General features: G+C 52.5%; 4 protein-coding genes across 4 annotated transcripts; 2 read left to right on the forward strand and 2 right to left on the reverse strand.

The window, feature by feature from the left end:
- Positions 1-5,235: 5,235 nt before the first annotated feature.
- Positions 5,236-6,571, reverse strand: BZA05DRAFT_414938 (uncharacterized protein; the record flags this gene model as incomplete). The annotated part of the gene is made up of 5 exons (XM_051485284.1): positions 5,236-5,305; positions 5,625-5,790; positions 5,905-5,953; positions 6,282-6,308; positions 6,554-6,571. The coding sequence occupies 5 exons, from the start codon at positions 6,569-6,571 to the stop codon at positions 5,236-5,238; spliced, it is 330 nt and encodes a 109-aa protein (XP_051343254.1).
- A 764-nt stretch (positions 6,572-7,335) lies between these two features.
- BZA05DRAFT_470402 (uncharacterized protein) lies at positions 7,336-11,938 on the reverse strand. Its single transcript, XM_051487896.1, has 3 exons — positions 11,562-11,938; positions 7,790-11,494; positions 7,336-7,739 (listed from the first exon to the last, which is right to left on the reverse strand). The coding sequence occupies exons 1-3, from the start codon at positions 11,616-11,618 to the stop codon at positions 7,509-7,511; spliced, it is 3,993 nt and encodes a 1,330-aa protein (XP_051343255.1). The 5' UTR covers positions 11,619-11,938; the 3' UTR covers positions 7,336-7,508.
- Positions 11,939-12,175: 237 nt separating this feature from the next.
- Positions 12,176-15,232, forward strand: BZA05DRAFT_98102 (uncharacterized protein). The gene is made up of 2 exons (XM_051488860.1): positions 12,176-14,915; positions 14,976-15,232. The coding sequence occupies exons 1-2, from the start codon at positions 12,300-12,302 to the stop codon at positions 15,075-15,077; spliced, it is 2,718 nt and encodes a 905-aa protein (XP_051343256.1). The 5' UTR covers positions 12,176-12,299; the 3' UTR covers positions 15,078-15,232.
- A 307-nt stretch (positions 15,233-15,539) lies between these two features.
- Positions 15,540-17,032, forward strand: BZA05DRAFT_331099 (putative Xaa-Pro aminopeptidase; the record flags this gene model as incomplete). The annotated part of the gene is made up of 3 exons (XM_051480574.1): positions 15,540-16,727; positions 16,775-16,889; positions 16,935-17,032. 3 exons carry the CDS (start codon positions 15,540-15,542, stop codon positions 17,030-17,032), a joined length of 1,401 nt encoding a protein of 466 aa, XP_051343257.1.
- Positions 17,033-20,041: the final 3,009 nt, after the last annotated feature.

The following is a 20,041-nucleotide window of genomic DNA, read 5'->3' on the forward strand; positions in this document are numbered from 1 at the left end:
TTACTACGGTTTGCGACTTGGTGGAATGGTTAATGGTTCTGGTTTTGGTTCTGGTTTTGGTTCTGCGTCTTCACACAATCACACGGCATTGCCACATGGCCGTGCCGCGGCAATGATGAGCCTCTTCCACGTCCCTTCCACCGTTACATTTTTTTCGGCAGGGCCGCTTAGCATACCTATTACTTCCTATGTACTTCCATTCCCCGAGTCGTTCCGCCAGCCCTCCTGGTGCTCGGAGCCTCGGCATCTCGGATGGCAATCTAATCACAATAATATCGTTTCCCGTCCCGTCCGTCTGGTACTAGTATGTACATACCGTAGTACCCCCGTTCGCCCAGTGTTCTCCATGATCTGGACGGGCTGGACGGGATCGGTCCAGTCCCGTGCCTTCCTTTTAGAGGACAGGAATCATAGAAGTACGCCATCCCGTCCGCCAATTTTGCTGGACGGGGTTGGACTACAGTCCGGTAGTGAAAAAAATGCCGCTATTTTCAGCACTTCCCCCATCCAATATGACAGTTAAACCTTTTCGCGACACCATCTTCGTGCAGTACCACAGTACCAGTCTTGGCAGTTGGCCGTAGTCGACTGCAGTCCGTCCCGCCCGACCGTACTAGCGGACCAGTCGATCCAACTCACACCTCGGGACGGACTGGATGTATGCAGTCCAGTCCCGTCCATGGGTCTGGACGGACTGGGCCGGACTATGTAGAACACTGCGTTCGCCTTGTGCCACGCTGTTATGCGACCCGCTCGCCATGCCATTTACCTGCAGAAATACCTGGCTCCGTTCTCGGAGATGTTGCCGTGCAGTTACATAGCTCGCACACCCTTCTCGCTGCTGGGATCGTTGCTGGTACTCTCCAGATGTATGCCGATCGTCCGAGTGATACGCTGTGCAGCGCATGCATCACCGTCTCGAACGTGCGGGTTCTGGCGGAAAACGACGTCGTAGATGTCGGACTACTATTATAATATGGAGGGAAAGAACGAAACGATATTCGACCTCTCGCACCACTAGAGGACTCCGAACGGTGAAGCTCGTAATCCTCAGGCCCGTGGCGAGTTGGTTTGTGGTGCACGAGTGACGAGGTCGCTGCCGGCTGTAAACTCGGTCGGACGGAAGTGTTTGCGGTTGTTGTCTTGTGGTTAATAGTTACTCCGAGTCTCCTGGCCATATCTACTTAGCTCTTTCTGAGGCGTACCACGGAATATCTACTCTACTGCACATCCATCATGGGGATTCTCGAAGAGGCAGTTTTGGACGCAGTATGTAGACTCGGTGAAGGCTCCGGGCTATGGATCACCAAGTTCCAACTCGCGGTCGCTCAGGGCAGGGGTGGGTTCCGTAATCGAGGCTAACTAGCTGGAGAATACATATTATAGAGATTTGTCTCACGATCGCGAGTTATCGCGGAGTCTTCTGCGGGCTGATATCTGTGATGTGGGTTCCCGGCTCAAGGCAGGGAGTCGTTCGCTCTCTCGCAGACTGACCAACTACAGAATCGCCAGTTTAGCTGGTTTCTTGGTGGTACTGTTACATACCGTTTACGGTGCATCCCACGGATGTGGGAGGCGGGTGCTGGTGATAGCCTTGCACCTCTCTGGGGGGCTGCGGTGAAGAGAACGGTTGGTTGCTGGGCGATGTAGTCACTGCGCCGGTCACCGTCATCCCAGAGGCACAGGGAAGCCGGAAGAACAGTTCAAGCTGCTAGTAACGATGAGCGGAGGCAGAACCACGGTTAGGGAGGGACATCACCTGTAAGTATAGATATAGCTCGGGAGCCTAGCGATGCTTTACGCATGTATGTACGTACATGTAGCGCATTCGCTTTCGCTGCGAGTCTGGATTGTCCTGGACCGTGTGACCCCATGTAGGGGCGACTTCCGTCGGTGCATGTCGCCTGGATCTCTCCAGGTCCCACAGCACCAGCTGGCAACTATGTATAATCGAAACGACACATGGGCTGGCAGGAAAGGGCTGTGTCGAGGTGGGGCACCCCGCCCAGGTGCTCCATCTCGCCATGTATAAGTCGTCGAGCAGACTACATACCCTGACCCGTGCGCTGAGAACACACACACAGATTCCAGGCTTCCCCGGTGATGGCGCTATGTGAGCAGCGTGGGTGGCGTGCATAGCTGGGTTCGTGTGGAGATGGACGTACGTGTACACGTGTATGCTTGAGTCTCTGTCAGTAAGGATGTCACCGCTGAAGTTCCCTGAAGACACAATGGCGTCTCGACCCAAAAAGAACATCTGTGGCAACCTGCCAGGAACATCCTGGATGAAAGCGGGAGGCTTCCGTGGGCACCGGGTGTTCACCATGCAGTCAGACGTGGCGACAGCTGTAACTTCGCCTATTGTGCAGTGGATCCGTTGGGATTTTGCTTGAGCATTCATGCATGCCCTACTGGTAGGTAAGTAGGTGGGTACTTGGTCGAAACTTGGGAGTGACCGGCCGTGTCCCTGTCGGACGGAGGATGACAGTAGAGTATGCACCACGACCTCGGGGCAATCGAATTGTCCGGATAATCTCGGAGGAGAGATGCTGCAGAGCAAGTAAGAAGCCGGAGACTATATATGGAAGGAGGAGTGAAGTGGCATCGGTAGCCTGCGCCAATAGGTAGACCATGTCTATTGGTTCTCGGTTTCCGAGACGAAGGCTCCGAAAACGCAACTCAGGGGTGCGATCGGACATATTCCGAGGAGATAACACTCAAAACTGTGGCGTTCAGGGTCCGGGAGAAGTCTCGCTGGAGAATCTAGATTTGGCCGGTATTAGTGGAGAAGCGTGATGCTATGAAACACGTTGATCATGAGTGACCTCCGAGGAGGAAAAGCTCAAGACTATGGCGGCTAATGCCTGGAAAGCGCTTGCTGAAGAATCTATGATTAGCCTATGACTTGAAGTAGGTAGTAGGTACATACTCCAGCAGCGCAATACGCACTGACAATCTGTGACCGAAGCTTTAGGTGAATAATATCAGATTGTAGTCTTAGGACTGGCACGCTCAATAATCCGGTGCCGTGATAGTGCTGATTAGGGAGGCAGCAGAATTACCCAAGATGTTCCATATCGACTGTTGAGAGCCGAGTGATGACAGCCAGGGGCTTCGAGCTACCCAACGTGGTACATACGCGGTTGCCGACAATCCATTTCGGGATCAAATCCAGCATGCCGAAGCCGTCCAACGCGGATGTAAATTCGTTTGACAACTGATTCCAGAAGCGTGTAGTGCACATCGGAACCTGGAGCTGCAAGATCAAGGTTGCACAAGGCTGCGGCGTTTGGTCTCTTTGCTTTTCCTGCGACTGAACTGTGAAAGCTCGTTTTGCGGACGGCTCTTTTGCCAACACCCCTCCAGGCCGGCTGCGGAGTCCAGAGGAGACTACACACAAAAGAAAGAGGGGCAGATGTTGACCGTCGACTATCTGTAGATGATGAAGAGAGAGAGAAAGAGAGAGAGAGAGAGAGAAGGCTTCACGCGTTCGCCCCCTCCCTGCTGGCTGCCCTTGCCATGATCCACACTAATTAGACTAGTAAACAATCGTGTGGCGACCACACGGTGTGTGGTCATTAGGCTAGCGCCACTTAATGTAAAGTCATAAGTACGTACGTTGCGGTTAGGGCGTATTTGTGGGAGACAAGATGGAGTTGCCTTCATTGTATCGTACTCCAGGTCTCCAGAAAGCAAACGCAATGACGGAGAGTGATTGACGGCAGGTTCTGCAATACGCGGTATCATCGCCAGAGTGAGCTGGAGCAGGTACAGTCGGTTCAATCTGTAGATCTAGCAGCATCGTAACTTCTGCGGCATCATTCGAAATACGATCTTGAAACAGAGGCTGAGTATCTGCTTGCACGCCTTGTAGTGTTCTGACTCTTCGTCGTTGCCGTGGCAGTCGTTGAACTTCCATCTAAAGAACAGTATTAGTCGTTATATTTTTACACTGTGCGGAGACTAAGAGCTAGAAACTGACGGGCTCCGTATCATGTTTAGCTGCATTTGCAGTCTGTTGAGCAGCCACTGCTATCCTGATAAATTCCATTCTATTAGAGTCCACGGCGATCTACAAATCTAGCAGTGTAACGGCAGCGCAGTCGCTCCGCAGTATCGTCGCTAAATCTCCTCCACGGCTCCGCTCCAAAATATTAGGACTGGACAGTCGCTCTGCGGTATCGTCGCTAAAGCTCCTCCACGGCTCTGCTCCAAAATATTAGGGCTGGGCAGTCGCTTCGCTCCAACATCCGACAGTCAAAAATTTAGGGTTTAGCCACGGAAATCGCCACCGTGAAACGCCACATCGGCCACCGCAAAATGACACACCACTGCCCTTTATAGGAATAGATTCGTTTCCTCTCGCCGACAGCTACTCCATCATTCCGCCACACCCACATTATTGGGAATGCTACCGCGGATTGCGAAAAACCATCGCATGTTCCCTGGCTGTCAAACGAAACCGCCTACCGAACCGTCGAAGCTGAGTCTCCCCTAGGCTACACATATACTTGAATGTATTTCCTTTCTTTATACACCGTAGGGTCGAAATTGAAGTACATGATCCATCCCAACCAGCAGGTTGGGAATCATTTGGATGGGGCGTAGACCACAACAGGCCGCAGTGCATCAACCAACATTCGACTGAACTGGGCTTATGCTTGGGATCTCGAGACTGGGGCGGAGAGACGGCAGCGGGAAACGGTGGCGATTTGATTCGACATTATACCTAGCTCGCTGAGACTTCGTTGGAAAGCAGGTTACTAACCTGCCGGCAAAAACCTCGGATGCCGAGGAATCACCGTGCCGATATGCGGCGGGCCGTGATACCTACCTTTTGCGTGAAAGGCTCTCCAGCCACCCCCCGGACCGAGAAGTTCAAAAAAAACCTCATCCCCTCGCATTGCAGCCAGGAGGATGATGTTTTTTATGAGGAAAACCCGCAGGAAAAAACCTCGACCGAGTAAGGGGCGTTATGTCAGTCCGCTGTGCTCTTGCCACGTTATGTGCCTGCTCTTTGCTCTTGCCACTGCTGTTGTGCTTTGCTCATGCCTGTGCTTGGAGAGAGAAGATGGGAGGATAGGGGGGTGAGGAGGTTTTATAGGTGTGATCGCCGCCGGATGGCTTCGAACGTGGGTCTTGCTTGTTGAAGGGTCATTCTGCTAGCTAGTGACGGCATCTCTCGACCCTTTGAAGGATAACCCTAGGCCCCTTCATCTTCCGTACACATTCTACTTATCTTTCTTCCTTCTCTTCCTCTTCCTCTTCCTCTTCCTCTTCCTCTTCCTCTTCCTCTTCCTCACTACTGTCACCAACACCAACACCACTAGGTAATATTCTTTCTACAAAAAAAGGAACCATCCGACCAGCACCAGGACGCCACTCCCGGTACGGATCGAAAAGAAATACACCGAAAATCTTCCATACACGACATCTTGGTTCTCAATACCTTGACTGACAACGTGAGCTGATGCAACCGTGGGGACGGTTGTGGGGAATCTGGAGACCAACTGGACAACTCGGCGGATACTAATGGACTAGCAACAGCAGTAAGGGAATTTTGTGGGGAGGGAGTGCGGACGTAATGCAGGCTGCACAGAAGACCGACAATCGGGATCACGTACCCGCGAACACGGCGGATTAACCACGCGGCGGATACTAATGGACCAGCAGGATTCAGGGAACTTTGTGGGGAGGGAGTGCGGACGTAATTCAGGCTGCACAAAAGACCGACAATCGCGAACACGGCGGATTCACCACGCGGCGGATACTGGACCAGCAGCAACCCGACTAGGTATCCGGATACCACCAGGATTAATAGACGTATATCAAACATGCATCCTTCCACCACGCCTCTGTGTTCAATACTTTGGTTGTGGTGGAAGCGAGCGTATGCAGACATACCGGCATTCGGGGGATCGTATGTAGTAGTATGTAGGATCGTGGATAGAAACTATTCAGCCAATGGCTGATCATAAACCAAACATTATACTCAGATCGCTCGGGTCATCATTTGCACCTAGAGTCTGCTATTACGGGCGACGGGCTCTGCTGCGCGGATTGGTGGTTTTTGTTTGTCCTGTCACGCGTGAGTACTCATATCTGTGGGGAACCGAAGCTGACTGGAGGCTGCAGCCTGTAGATGTCGTCTTTATGCGAGTGCCGTTTGGCGTGTACGGTGTCTTACTATCTTACGCTGCTTGTACATACTACTATCGGCAGAATATTATGATTTGATGGTGCTTGTCTTTTTGGAATCGGATGACGTTAGGTCTACATACGGCGGGTTGCTGACTTGATACCCCTATCTAAGCTATGGCAGTATATCCATCGAGTCTTTTTTTTATCCATCGTATAGCATACAACCTCTTGGACCAAGCCAAGTACACTGACGGTTTCCTTGTCCACCGTCCAAACCTGACCGAAGTCGAGCGGCCCGTTGCAACCTCCCCTGCCCACCGCCCGGGCCTTCCTCGAAGATATGTAGAATGCACCAAGGAAATAAAGCTAGGAAAATAAAGTGTCCACTCCTCATTCCGCCTCGTACGCTTACTCGCAGAGTCCATGGCATCTTTCTGGAATGAAAAGTCAATATCCGAGTGATGTGTTATGATTATGTGTCCCCCGCCTCCCTCAAGTTCTAAGCCTTAAACACCGCCAAACGTCTATTGACTTCGTATTGTTAGAGGCATTTAGCTAGCAGCTCGCGAGTAGCAAAATCACACGTAACTACTGTGGCAAAAAATGGGGGTTTATCGGTATGGTAGCAGCACCGGTACAGGACGGTCATCAGATTAAAACTCGGTAACCAAAAAACGGCGACATCTTTACAGTAGGAACAGGAATAGAATATTCAAAGCAATGCCCAATGACATTTCGGTGCCTAATCATGTGAATAATCACGTTATTTAATATTGGTCACACTATCGCGATGAGCCGGCATTTATGAATGTGTCTTCGCGCAACTCTCATTGGAGGGGTTGTCAGCGAGAGGAGGAGGTTATGGGGAAACTGTTGGCGAGAGAAGGAGTTGTCTGCGAGAGGAAGACAAGTATGGTGGAGAGGTCTGTCCGCGTGCTGTCTGCTGTTTTAGTAAACAGATTAGAAAGCGATGCCTACACTGATCCATTGAGTGTCAAGAATGAAGGGAGCCGCCTGAGGCATATGATTTAACTGATGGACGTGACGGGTCGAGTTCCAAGAAATCTCTTTTGATGGGACGAGGCTCCGGATAACTCTGCATCTTGTCCGGAATTGAAGTCCGTTTCTCCACCACGACAGCACGCAACGAGTGATACCTCTCAAAACATGATGGCACTTGACTGGACTCTTAAAGTTGACTCAAACCATTTATTCCAACGCCTTACGCATCGCGCAAGCAGAGACAGAGCAGGCTATTACAAGTTACAGCATAACAAATAAGGAATAAGACAATAAGTACAACCCACACAGAAAGCCGAAACGAAGACGCCCCCTTATTCCAACAACGCCGGCGATACACCCATTAATTATTCCAATTTCTCAAGAACCAAGCTCTGAACCACATCCTCATCATCCAGGATCCTAAGCCCGCGCCTAGATTTCCACAGCTTTTTCGCCTTTGCCTTCTCGGCGGCGCAGACGAGTACGCAGTCCCACTTCGCCCCCAGTTCCTTGAGCAGCTTCTCGCCTGCATCGAGGGTCTTCGCCTTGACTACCTTCTTGGCCCCAAGGGCGAGGCAAAGGAATGTAAACACTTTCTACTGCTTGTTAGCTAGAGAATAAGAATGGCAAGGGTGGTATCTAATACCCGTTTCTCAACCCCAAGCCCTTTCTCTACAGCGATGACATTCCATCCATCAAATATTCTCTGCCTCCCGTCGATGTCCCCCAATCTTGTGGTGGTGGCATCCGAAAGAGGCAACATTCTGCTTCTAACCGCGCCGCCAAGATACCGCGACTCACCCGCAGGGAGTAGATAATACTGCCAATCGACGATCTTCCCCTTCTTAACGCAATCATCGATCCAGCGGCCGGCAAGACACGGCAGGCCTAGGGCGAGCGCCTGCAGGAACTTTGCGCGGCGCGAGTGCGCGTGCGCAATTACCGCTGTGAAGCCAAGGTTCTGGACTTCGGGCTTCATGACGAGTTGCTGCTCGTTGCCGTTGCCAATGGGGTGGCGAGCGGGATCGTCCATAGCATCGATGTCGTGGAAGAGCTCGTCGAAGCCAGAGTGTAGGAGTCGCCCGCCGTGCGCGCGGATCTTGGTTTCAATTGAGCGCTTCATGGTGTCTTCCGGGCCGAAGGAGAGGGCAAAGACCATGCCCTGGAATAAGCCGCCTTTGGGGGTCATGGCGGGAACGCTTGCGGGACTGTTGTGCATGAATGCCGGTGTGGACGTCCTACGGATACAAGCACCAGCGAGGCCAGGAAATGGCGAGGGGCTTGCAGTGGCATTCATAGAGTTGGGAATGGAAATGGGCACTGAGAAGTTCATCGATGTGTCCCGAGGTCCGTACTGCGCCCATAGGGACTTGGTAAGATAAATCTTCGCAAGAGGCACCTCGATTTCGGAAATCGAACTATTCTTGGAGGTAACCGATATGGTGAGATGACCTCGGATATCGCTATGTCGCGCTACACTATCGTCAGAGTGCTTATCAAGCTCGGCGGCTTCGGGTGCCCTGGGAAAGTTGCTGATGATCCAAGTGCCCCGCTTCAAATCCGGCAGGTCAACTTTGACCGTGTCCCCAAGTCGAAGATCAAGGCTTCGTACGCACTGCCGCTCCAGCTGACAGGGCGTTCCATCGTCAAAGACCACTTGCACTCGTGTTTGGGATTCAGTCGGGCATAATGTCGCTGGGTAATAGTGCAGCTTCTGGTCCTTGAATAGAGCAAATACTCTCCTGGGTGCGATAACAGGTGGGATCGCCGAAGATGATTCCTGTGGTCTCGGGATGTTGGCGATCGGAACGTCGGATTCGTCCCCGCCATCCGTTGCCATGGTCGTGGGACTATCCGACTCTAGTGTGGGGAGACTCGGGAGAGCCGGACTGATACGAGTCGACGTTGTTCTCTTCTTAGTGACAGGCTTCGCAGGAGGGTAGATGGCTCTTCCGATCTTGCTCGTGAGCTTCGCAGGTGGAGCTGCCCTAGGGATAGTAGGGCAGGACGGCGATGATGGGTGCGAGAACCGAATTTGTGCAACCGGCGCAATTAGTTCTTCAGTCTCGCCCGACCCTGATGCGGTCTTTCTCTTCTTTCTCGCCCGGCCCTTCAAAATTGAAGGTGGATGCGCAGGTACCTCCAAATCGGGCCGGTAGCCAATACCCACATTCTGAACGATACCAATCATATCAACTTCGTCGGGATTCTCCAAATTGCTTAATGGTGGTTGACTGTTGTTCAACGCAGCAAAGCTTTTAAGCTGACACTGTGCTCCTGGAGACGATGAGGTGAGATCATCGCCTTCGTCATCCGCTTCTCTGCGTCTCTTGGTAGGTGTTCCGAGCGTCTGATTTGGCGCAATCTCGCGGGTAGGAGCATTCAGTCCGGCGGAAACCGGTGTGATTGAGTGGACACTGTCGCCCTCTGGGACTGTAGCTAGTGTTGCCGCCATGCCTTTCCCCGTCTTCCCGTTTTGTTTACCTCTTGAACCACTCGCTACCGGTGGTGGCGTTCCGCGGGTATCGTCGCGAGCAGGACTCGAGGGGCCGGGTGTCAAGCTGCTCTGGACTTGGCTGGTAAGAGGGATCAGGCCGGAGGACTCTCGCACAAAATCAGGGACGTTCTTCAACATCTCGGAGATGGTGTCTGTGGGGTCTGGGTCTGGGGGCGTGGGAGGGAAATCGGGCACGTTGAAAGGGACCATTTGAGTTAAGGACATTGGGTTGGTGCTAGTTCCGCGCTTCTCAAGCTTTGGAGGGGAAGATATATCAGGCATCGATTTGGTATGATGCAGGGGACTTTCTGACGAGGAAGCTTGGCCCTTTCGGAGGGAAGAGTATGATTTTGATCGTCGTTGAAATATGGGTACCTGGTGGAACTGGTCCCAGGTCTCATCCAAGTCAAGTGTAGTTCGAGGTTGAGTTCGTGGCGGTCGCCGTGCTCTTGGAGGGCTGGCTGGTACTTGAGTTTGCGGTGCTACTGGAGGAGGACGGGCCGCGGCAGGGGTAGAAAAGATTACGGCGTCTTCTCGGCATTGACTCTCTGGCCCTGTGTCACTGGCTGTCTCATCATCATCCAGCAATTCAATAACCGGACGTTGAACACTGGTCCCCCTTTCAACAAGCTTTTCGGAAATCCTAACAGGCTTTTTGGATTTTTTTGTTTGTTTCGTGGACAGAGTTTTGGATTCAGACGGACGGTAAGCTTTAATGGCAGCTGCTGCTTTCCTTTTTCTCGCATCAACTTTCATCTTTTTAAGTTCATCCTTCGAGAACAGGATATCTTCATCGTCCGAATCATCCCGCAGAACCGGTCCCGCACGCGCCAGAGGCGCTGGTGACGAAAATGGAACCGGCGACAATGTTCGTGGACGCACAGGTGTTTTCGATGCCTCTTTAGCTAACTCTCTACCCATGCCGGTTTGGGGCGGCCTGGTAAACTCCGGAGGCTCTGTGGTTCCCCGTCGCCAGGCAGGACTCGCTGCTCGAACAGGCGAACTGCAATTATCCCAAAACGTTGGAGCCAAAGGCATGGACTGCGCCATCAGTCTAGCAGCAGCATAAGACGGAGTCGGAGGAGGTAACGAGCCCACCGCTCTCATCCTGTCGATAGGAGATGATGGAGTATTGAACACATCTGCCAGGCTCATGCCAGTTCCTTTACTCATTCCAATTAGGTGGCCAAGGGGATTGATGTCAACTTTTGCTGGACTAGACTGCTGATGACGTCCAGGAGAGTCGAACCGATTGGCTTCGAGAAAGTGGGTCGATTTTTCCACACGTTCGTCTTCGTCCGGGAGGCCATCATCTATTATTGGCTCCAGGTCCAACTCTGGCCCGCCGGGCTCCTCCGGAGCCGTTGCCATGAGCTCGTGATCGGATCGGGGAACATCCTCTTCGGTAGCCTTCGGCTCCTGTTCATGTTCCTGCGTATCAGGCATAGGGGCATCCTCTTTAGTAGCCGTCGGCTCCCGTTCCTGTTCCTGCGTATCGAGTCTAGGGGTATCTTCTTCAGTGGCCGTCGGTTCGTGATCTTCTTCCTGCTCCCGTTCTTGTGTATCTCTCGCTAACGGTTGATACCGTGCCGAATTGATCGCCTTCATACTGGCCGAATCCACCTGGGTCTCCCCAAGGTCAATTTGAGAGTAGGGAATTGAATACGAAAGGTGCAGATTCCCGGAAAAGTCTCGACTTTGGCTTTGCGGCTGCGCATTTGCTGTATAATATGGGATCGAAGATGGAACGGACGCTTGAACCAATGGGATGTCATTGGAAGGTGCCTCGGCGGGTGGCGGGGATTGCGGTACTAATGTTTTTCCGGGAGCTTCTGGTGGCGGCTTGGGGATTTCCTGTGGGACTACAGTGAGTAGAGCTCTGAGTCGGGAAACGAGGACGGGTGTATTGGAGATAGCGTACTGAGAATGCCTCTCGCAGATGTCGAACATCGATGGAGGCCTCAGTAGTTCCGGACATCGGCTTTGCCTGCTTCCCCACAACTGACCGCGGGGTATAGCTTCAAAGGGTATGTTCTATAGTAGATGGAACAAATAGCCGCAGTGAAAGCACCAATCGGAAGAGAAGATCAAAGGAAACCGCGAAGGAGCTCGATAACGCTTCGATGGCGGTTGGTGAGGATGATTATCGATTGGCCGTGTCCTGGTGGTCGGAGAGTCGAGTCGCGTTGAGCAGATGAGGGAGGCGACGCGACTTGGGAACTGGAGGAATGAACCCTGGCAGAGCAAAGCCGGGAAGCGTGAAATGGCATCCCAGTGCACGTGACACTGGGTCAAAGCGCTCAATGCTCAACCCCGTGGACACTCTTCAGCAATGGGACAAAGATTATACACCTAAAGAGATTCTGAGGACAGGCCAGAAGTACCAAATTTTCCAGTTTGAACAGATTCTTGAGTCTGAAAGTATTGTCACATGATATATCTACACAGCTTAGATAGACAGAGTAGATGCTCTATTCCCGATTCGCTCAAACTACCTTGCACGTGTAGCTCATCACGCGAGGCCGCATCATCCATCCCCTAAGTTCGAACCCTTCCAACTGTCGCTCCTCCAGCCTATTTGCGGATCATCCTCTCATCGCCGACCGGCCGTGATCAACTCGACGAACACTAGCTGGGCTACATACTACCAAATCACATCATGGACGATCTTTCAAGACTCAACTGGTCGACCACAAACAAACCTCCCAACACATTCGCGAATGTGTCCCTGAAATCATCCCCGCTCTCCTCCGCTGGGCATCAGAACGGCTCAACGCCATCCAAGAAAACCGCCGGCGATAGCTTCTCCAATCTTGTATCTTTCAGCCGTGACAAGCAGGCCTCCAATCTGTCGCTACTGGAGCAGCAAAAGAAGCTCGAGGAGCAGCGCCAGAAAGATGAGGAAGGTCGTCGGAAACAGATGGACTCGCTGTTCGGGGGTGCCGGCTGGGATTCTCTTGCTGGACGAGGCAGCGGAACACCTGCGTCAACCGCTTACAGCGCGCCTCCAGCGACCGATGATGACGATCTCCTAGCAGCGTTTAACTCCTCAGCTCCTGTAGATTCTACCTCCCACTATCCGGCTCCAGCCACCAGCGTCACTCCGCAGCCACAGAATGGCTTTGATCTGCTCGGCGAGCCCTCTTTCGCAGCGATCACCACACCGTCACTCTCCAACTCCCACTCCCTCGATCTATTCGGTACACCCACGAACCTCCCCTCGCGCGGCACCTCGCCCATCCCGCCGCCGCAATCGCAAACCGATGACGATGATTTCGATATTCTGGGGGATCTCGCGAAACCTGTATCGGAGCTTCCACGGCCGCAGCCCACTCCGTCGCCGAAACCGGTGTCCCGTCCGGCTTCCGTACCGCCGACTTCGGATCCAAGAGACCCCGCAATCGCAGAGATAATGGATATGGGGTTTACAGCAGACCAGGCGAAACGAGCATTGGCCGAGACGGATACGGGATTGGATGTGGAGGCTGCGGTAGGTTGGTTACTGGAGGATGCTCATCAAAAGAATCGGCCCGCTGGTTTGACACCCCCGCAGCAGGAACGTGGGAGGGAGCCACGCGGTGAGAGTAGCCGGCAGCCCCGAACTCCATCGAACGAGCAGAGGAGGGAGCGGGAAAGGGGGGATGCCAATACTCCTGCGTGGGCGAGAGGTGGGCCGCGTCCCGGGGAGAAGGATATTGGGGCTTATGCGGCGGAGGTGGGCGGGACGCTGTTCAAGTCAGCGAATAGTCTCTGGAGTACGGGCCGCAAGAAGATGGAGAGGGCGGTCGCGGAGCTGAAGGCGGATTTGGTGGATGGTGGAGGTGATCCGACTCAGCCTAAGTGGATGAGGGAGCGGCAGATCAGAGAGGAGCTGGAAAAGCGTGGCGCAAAGGGAATCTCTCGAAACGACAGACCGCCGTCAGCTGATGAGGAAGATACGCGCTCAAGAGGCAGGCCGGAGGCAGCAATCACAGATGAAGCGTTGATGCTGGAAATGGGAGGAGGCCCACCACCTCCGCGACGGAAGCTTAGGGAAGAACGGCTTTCACCGGCACCTTCCCGGAACTCTGGCATGTCTGAAAACGAAAGGATACAACAGCAGCGCATGCTCGAGATGGAGACTGCCATACGGGAGAAGGAGAGAGAGATGCACGAAAGGGCACTGCGGGAACGGGAAAGGTCACGTGCCGGAGCTGCTATTCCCGACAGTGCAAGCAGGAAAGCTAAACTGGCCTCCGAGAGCGAACCGGTATACGTCTCGCGCAACCGCCGACGACCACCTCCGTCCTCCGCTTCCGCCTCGAAACCATCTACTCCCGAGCCAGACCTCCTCGGGGGTGGTAGCGGTAGTGGCCTAGGCGACAGCAGAGGCAGCAGCTCACTAAACCCCTTTGCCCGCGATATGGCAGCAGAAAGCCAGCGGTCTCCCCAACCCTCGACAATATCAAGGACACCAACTCCCCGCCGCCCAGCTCCCAAGCCACGACAGTCAGTTCCAATCTCACCATCTGCACTGGCTCAATCCAACGCGGCGCGACAGAAAGGAACCGATGCCTTCAAGCGTGGAGACTATACCGCCGCAGACACCTTCTACACATCTGCACTAGCCCCAGTTCCAGAAACCCACCCGCTGTGCATAATCCTCCTAGCCAACCGTTCCCTGTGCAAAGTCAAACTTGGCGGTCCCAAAGACGCCATCGTCGATGCCGATGCCATTCTCCATCTCATAGGCGAATCTCGTGGAGAATCCGAAACCATCACGCTTGACGGCACGGAAAAGGACATGAAGGATTATTGGCTTAAGGCCATCATGCGAAAAGCAGAATGTCTCGAACAACTGGAGAAATGGGGCGATGCTAAGGATACCTGGGAACTTGCCCTCACTGCGGGCGGAAACGCGGCTGCTATCAATGGTAAGCGCCGCTGTGAGGCGGCCCTCAAGCCTAAGGCTCCACCGAAGCCGAAGGCCCCCGTCAAGCCTAAGGTTCCATCGCCATCTGCTAAGCCGAACGTCGCTGTGGCGGCGCTACGGAAGGCAAACGCCGACCAGGAGCGACAGGATAATGAACGCCTGGAGTTGCATGATATCGTGCACGACAGAATTGGAAACTGGAAGAACGGCAAGGAGGGGAATCTCCGAGCACTTCTTGCGGGACTTGACACAGTACTATGGGAGGGGAGTGGGTGGAAGAAGGTTGGAATGGGGGAGTTGCTTATTCCCCAGAAATGTAAGATCGCTTATATGAAGGGCATTGCGAAGGTTCATCCTGATAAGGTATGATTTCTGTTCTAATGGTGGATGAAGTGGATGGATGAGATGCTGACCTGAATACAGATCAGTCAGGATGCTACCACGGAGCAGAAGATGGTCAGTGCCGCCGTTTTCAGTCTTCTCAATGATTCATGGGAGATATTCAAGACTGAGAATGGGTTGTAATTAGAATGGCGACTATAATTTCTCTCCTAGGGATATCTTTGGTAGCTTGACTTGACGCGTTTAGAACTGCGAGTTTTTGGATGTTTATTGCGTTTTTTGTTTTTATTTTTTCGATTTTCGAGCTTTAAAGCATTTCTCTCTCCATCTACACCATTGGCATGGCAATGACCCGCCGGGATCCTTGCCATCTTAGCGCAAACGGGTTTCAAATTCGTATCTATAGCTTGCTGATCACGAGCGTACTGATCACGAGCTTGCTGATCACGATAATACCATAGAAGTTACATAGCGGATAGAAACGGCTTGACTATGGCGGCTAGATCATCGTTGAGACATCTGTTGCAGCCGTGCATCCGAGCATACGGCCAACCCCGCAGCCGTCATCACCTCCCCAGTTCACCCCGCTATCTTCCCGTAGCATACACCCCTCGAACACGACACTTCACCATTACTGCCACCATTATGCCATCTGTCGACGAAATTCTCGCCCGCCGCTACCCCGCAAAAGCACATGCGAAGGCCGTCGCCGACTACCTTCACTCCCGCCATCCTGCACTGACCGACGGCACGATCTACCTGGAATCCGCAAAATCCGGGCACCACGAAGACTGCGACCAAGAGCTCTCCCCGCGGCAACGCCGTCCCTTCTTCTACCTCACCGGCTGCAGCCTTCTCGACTCTTATGCGGTTTACACCATCGCCTCTCAGAAGCTCACACTCTACATCCCGCCTATCAACCCTGCCGATGTCCTCTGGTCCGGGCTGCCGCTCTCTCCACAGGAGGCGCAGAAGCGATACGATGTCGACGATGTCCGCACCACCGACCAGCTAGACACCGATCTCCGCGCGCTCGAGGCGGCAGCAACCCCAGCCCAACCGCTCTTCGTCATCCCAACCCAAGTCTGCCGCTCTTTCAACCAGCAAGTCTCAGGCTCTTTCATCACATCCACGCTCAAGTCTGCCGTCGACGAATGCCGCGCCTTGAAGGACGCCTACGAAGTAGCCCTCATCAAAAAAGCCAACACCATCACCACCGCCGCGCACCAGGCCGTCATGGCTGCCGTCAAATCCGCCAAAAATGAGCGCGAGCTGCTCGCCGTGTTTACTGAACGGTGTATCTCCCTCGGCGCGCCAACCCAGGCGTACACGGGGATTTTTGCAGCCGGCAGGGCCGCCGCGACGCTACACTACGTACATAACAACCAGCCTCTAGAGGGGAAACTTAATCTACTACTAGATGCGGGGGCCGAATTGGATAATTACGCGAGTGATGTGACGAGGACATTTCCCATATCGGGAAAATTCTCGAAAGAAAGCAAACAGGTCTACGACATTGTCCTGCGTATGCAAAAGGAATGCCTTGACCTCTGCAAGCCGGAGCAGAATTGGGATGGTGTCCATGTTCATGCGCACCGAGTGGCGATTGAGGGGCTACTGGAACTGGGAATCCTCAAAGGGGGGAATGTGGACGAGATTTTGGAGAGTAGGACTAGCTGTGCGTTCCTCCCGCATGGGCTGGGTCATTACCTCGGCATGGACACCCATGACACGGGTGGAAATCCGAACTATGAGGATAGCGATAAGATGTTCTGTTATCTCAGGAAACGGGGGCCACTGCCTGTGGGTGCGGTTATCACCGTTGAGCCGGGTGTAAGTCCTCTTGGTGACATACCGGAATGGGGCGCTGACCAGGGAAGATCTATTTCTGCGAATTCATCATCCACCCGTACCTGAAGGACCCAAAGCATGCAAAGTTTATTGACGAGAAGGTGCTGGATAAGTACTGGGATGTTGGTGGTGTTAGAATTGAGGGTGAGTTTCCTATTCCCTGAAACGACTCTGGCTGACGATAGACAGACAATATCCTCATTACGAAGGATGGCTATGAGAACCTCACCACGACGGTCAAGGAGGTCGAAGAGATGGAGAGTATTGTGAATGGCGGGTCGAAGTAGGGGATAAACATACCGTTGGAATGATTGGCTGAACTCAGCCACCTCCCATCGAGTGTAACGGGAAATGCACGAGTGAGAATCCGTGTTCCGCTCTACTAATCACCGAACCCGTTCTCCTGCTGGATAGTGTTCTTTCTCTTTCCGTAGCGGATAGAGGTTTGAATTGAATGTTAGCTAACGTCTCATATCCTCCTACAACCTCGTGGCAATACACACCGATTTGACGTTAGTTTGGGCCCCCATGCTCACTTTGCGATTCAATTCAAGCCGGTGCGTCTTCTGACTTACAATGCGTCAGTAGACAGTCAGGCGATGAGATTTGCGTGACCCGAGCTGGCTGTTGTGTTGCAATATCTGTCTAGATTAATGGTAGAAGGCATGGGCCTTTACCCCTATTCCCATATATCATCTGTTCTCACGAGGCTACAGCCTTACACTTCAATACTACACTGTTCACCACCATATCTTACCATATCTTACTCTATTATTCCAACATGTTGAGGTGCCCAATATCCGAGTGATTTTAGGTGCGTGCGCATAAACCGCGAGTCGACCTGAAAGTACTCATGCAATGAGAAGGCTGTAAACACTGTTGCAGAATTGCTGCGACAAGGTTAGCAAAGCATAACAGAATCTATTATCATCAATCGTCTGCTTATTCAAACCACAAACCTCGTCCCTGCGGTCCCAGCTTGCTGGAAATAGGCTGCAGATGACTCCTGAAGGGGTAGTATCCTCCTACCGATCGGTGTTACGCAGAAGCCGGATTATACAGAACTTCGGTTCAATACGGTACCCGCTACCACTACTGCTCCTTACATTGCTCGACCCAGACCCCCCAACAGTTAGTCGGTTGAAATTGGAACACTGGTTTAAACAGTTCAGTTCTGGTTGGCTTTGTTCCCGGTTCAGTTGGGAACAGAGGCTGTCGGTTCCCAGTTGGTTAGGTAAGTCTGGCAGTTGTTCCCGGGAAAACTGGCAGAACTGTCAGTTCAGCGAATGAACTGACAGTTCAGCTAGGCCAGCCAACGTGGGCGGGATACGTTCCCGTGGTCCCCAAAAAAGCGATAGAAGATGGGTACAGTACTAGTTTTGAATGGTCACGGAAAGAGTGATGGAATATGTACAGTACTAGAATCGAATTACTACTCTGATGTTACCTACCCATGGGAGCACAGCGATTGAACCTCTTGATACTCTTCGGGGCTTCAAAACTCTCGGTACCTAGGGAATGCCAATGATCAGTCAAAATCATCTTGCACTCGGAGAACAGCCGTTCAACCTCAGCCGACATAGCTAGAATAGACAGAATGCCAATGACCATTCGGCTGATGTTAGGAAAACGACGCTGCTGCCGCGGTTCCAGCCACTATTCGATCGCGGCAGAACTGTTCCGAACATTGCTCACGACAGGCAATGAACAGTAGTCCTGGAGCTCGCCAACCGGCGGCGTCCTCCTGGGCGCTGGGTTGATAGTAGCGACTGGATGGTGGGTTGTAGGCGGTTGGCCGGTGGGTTTGTGGTGGCGACGGGTTTAGCCAAAACTTTTAAGCCTCACTGAACTGATGGGACAAGCAGTTTTCCCAGTTCAAACCCTGGCAGTTGGTTCAGTTTGCCAGTTGATTCAGTTCACTACCCCCCAACAGTTGGTTGGTTCGGGAACACCTCCGATTTGCTCCCAGTTCGAACTGTTGGAGGGTCTGGCTCGACCCACCGCGGATTGATAGCTCCGCCATCACTTCCTCCTCTCGCCGATAGCTCCTCTTCTCGTCGATAGCTCCTCCTCTTGCTGATAGCTCCTCCTCTCACAGGTAGTAGCTCCTCCAGTACTGTAGTCATATAGAATACCGAAATTGATTCTATGTCCATATCCATTAACCTCGCATAGCACGCAATATTGTCTTTTGACGAATCTAACATTCAGATGCAGATAGGAACACTGCTGCAGCGCTATTATATTGGATGTAGTGCGCCTCTCGAAGAAAACAGCTTTCTGGTTATATTGATACTATCGCGAGAGGGCTTTCGTATGCGTGAGACGTTCATAACATGCCATTTCGTTACTATATCGATCTAGTAAGGTTATGAGAGTTGAGCAAAGACGCATTCATTTGAATGCCGACTCGCTGCGGTAGTGTCACCAATATCAAATAACGTGACGAATCACAAGATTACGCACCGAAATGTCATTGGGCATTGCTTTGAATATTCTACTCCTTTTCCTGCTGTAAAGATTTCGCCGTTGTTTGATTACCAGTATTTAATCCAATGCCCGTCTTGTACCGGTACTGCTACCATACGGGTAAACCCCCATCTTTTGCCACAGTATCAACTTCAAAATGCTGAACGACACACAACGACTCATCAACTTCAGAAGTCCTTTCCCAGTCTTGGGTTCTACGCACCAGGACGATTCGGATCTGATAACTGTTGAAGACTGGGATTTTGAGATTTTGGTAGGCTGTCTGTCCGTCTTGAAGCGCTGGTGATGGTGGCATTGCCGCATCCCACAGTCGCACATGGTGACATGATGAATGATGAGATACGGCTCGACCGAGTGTCTAATGCGTAATGATGTATGTACATAGGGATCTGCTTGGATACATTCAGGCCAGACCTTGTTGTTTTCAGTATTGAGAGTGTTTGTCGAAGGGAAATGAACTTGTGTGCAGTGGGGAAACATATGATGTCACCCGTTGAAACATCTTTATAAACGATATGCAGCTGCCGACTGACGCTTCCAACAATTGACCAGCTCCTCATGTGATTTACTCCAGGCCGCGGAAATGTCGCTTGGTGATCTCCTTGGGAGTTCTGACCAACTCCCTGTATGGTAACTGTCTGCCACTGGTTCTTGGGTCTTCCGCAGGTTTTGTTATCAACATGGATCCAGTCGGTCTACAGCCGGATGCCTCTGTCGCTGCAGTTATCGAGCTCCAACGGACCAGTCGTTGAACTCGAATCCTCGTATATATCTCCGCCAACCACAGGCGTCCATTCGACCGGCGA

This window comes from Tricharina praecox (genome assembly GCF_024521635.1).
Source record: "Tricharina praecox strain CBS 144465 chromosome Unknown BZA05scaffold_2, whole genome shotgun sequence".
Classification (NCBI taxonomy): Eukaryota; Fungi; Ascomycota; class Pezizomycetes; order Pezizales; family Pyronemataceae; genus Tricharina; species Tricharina praecox.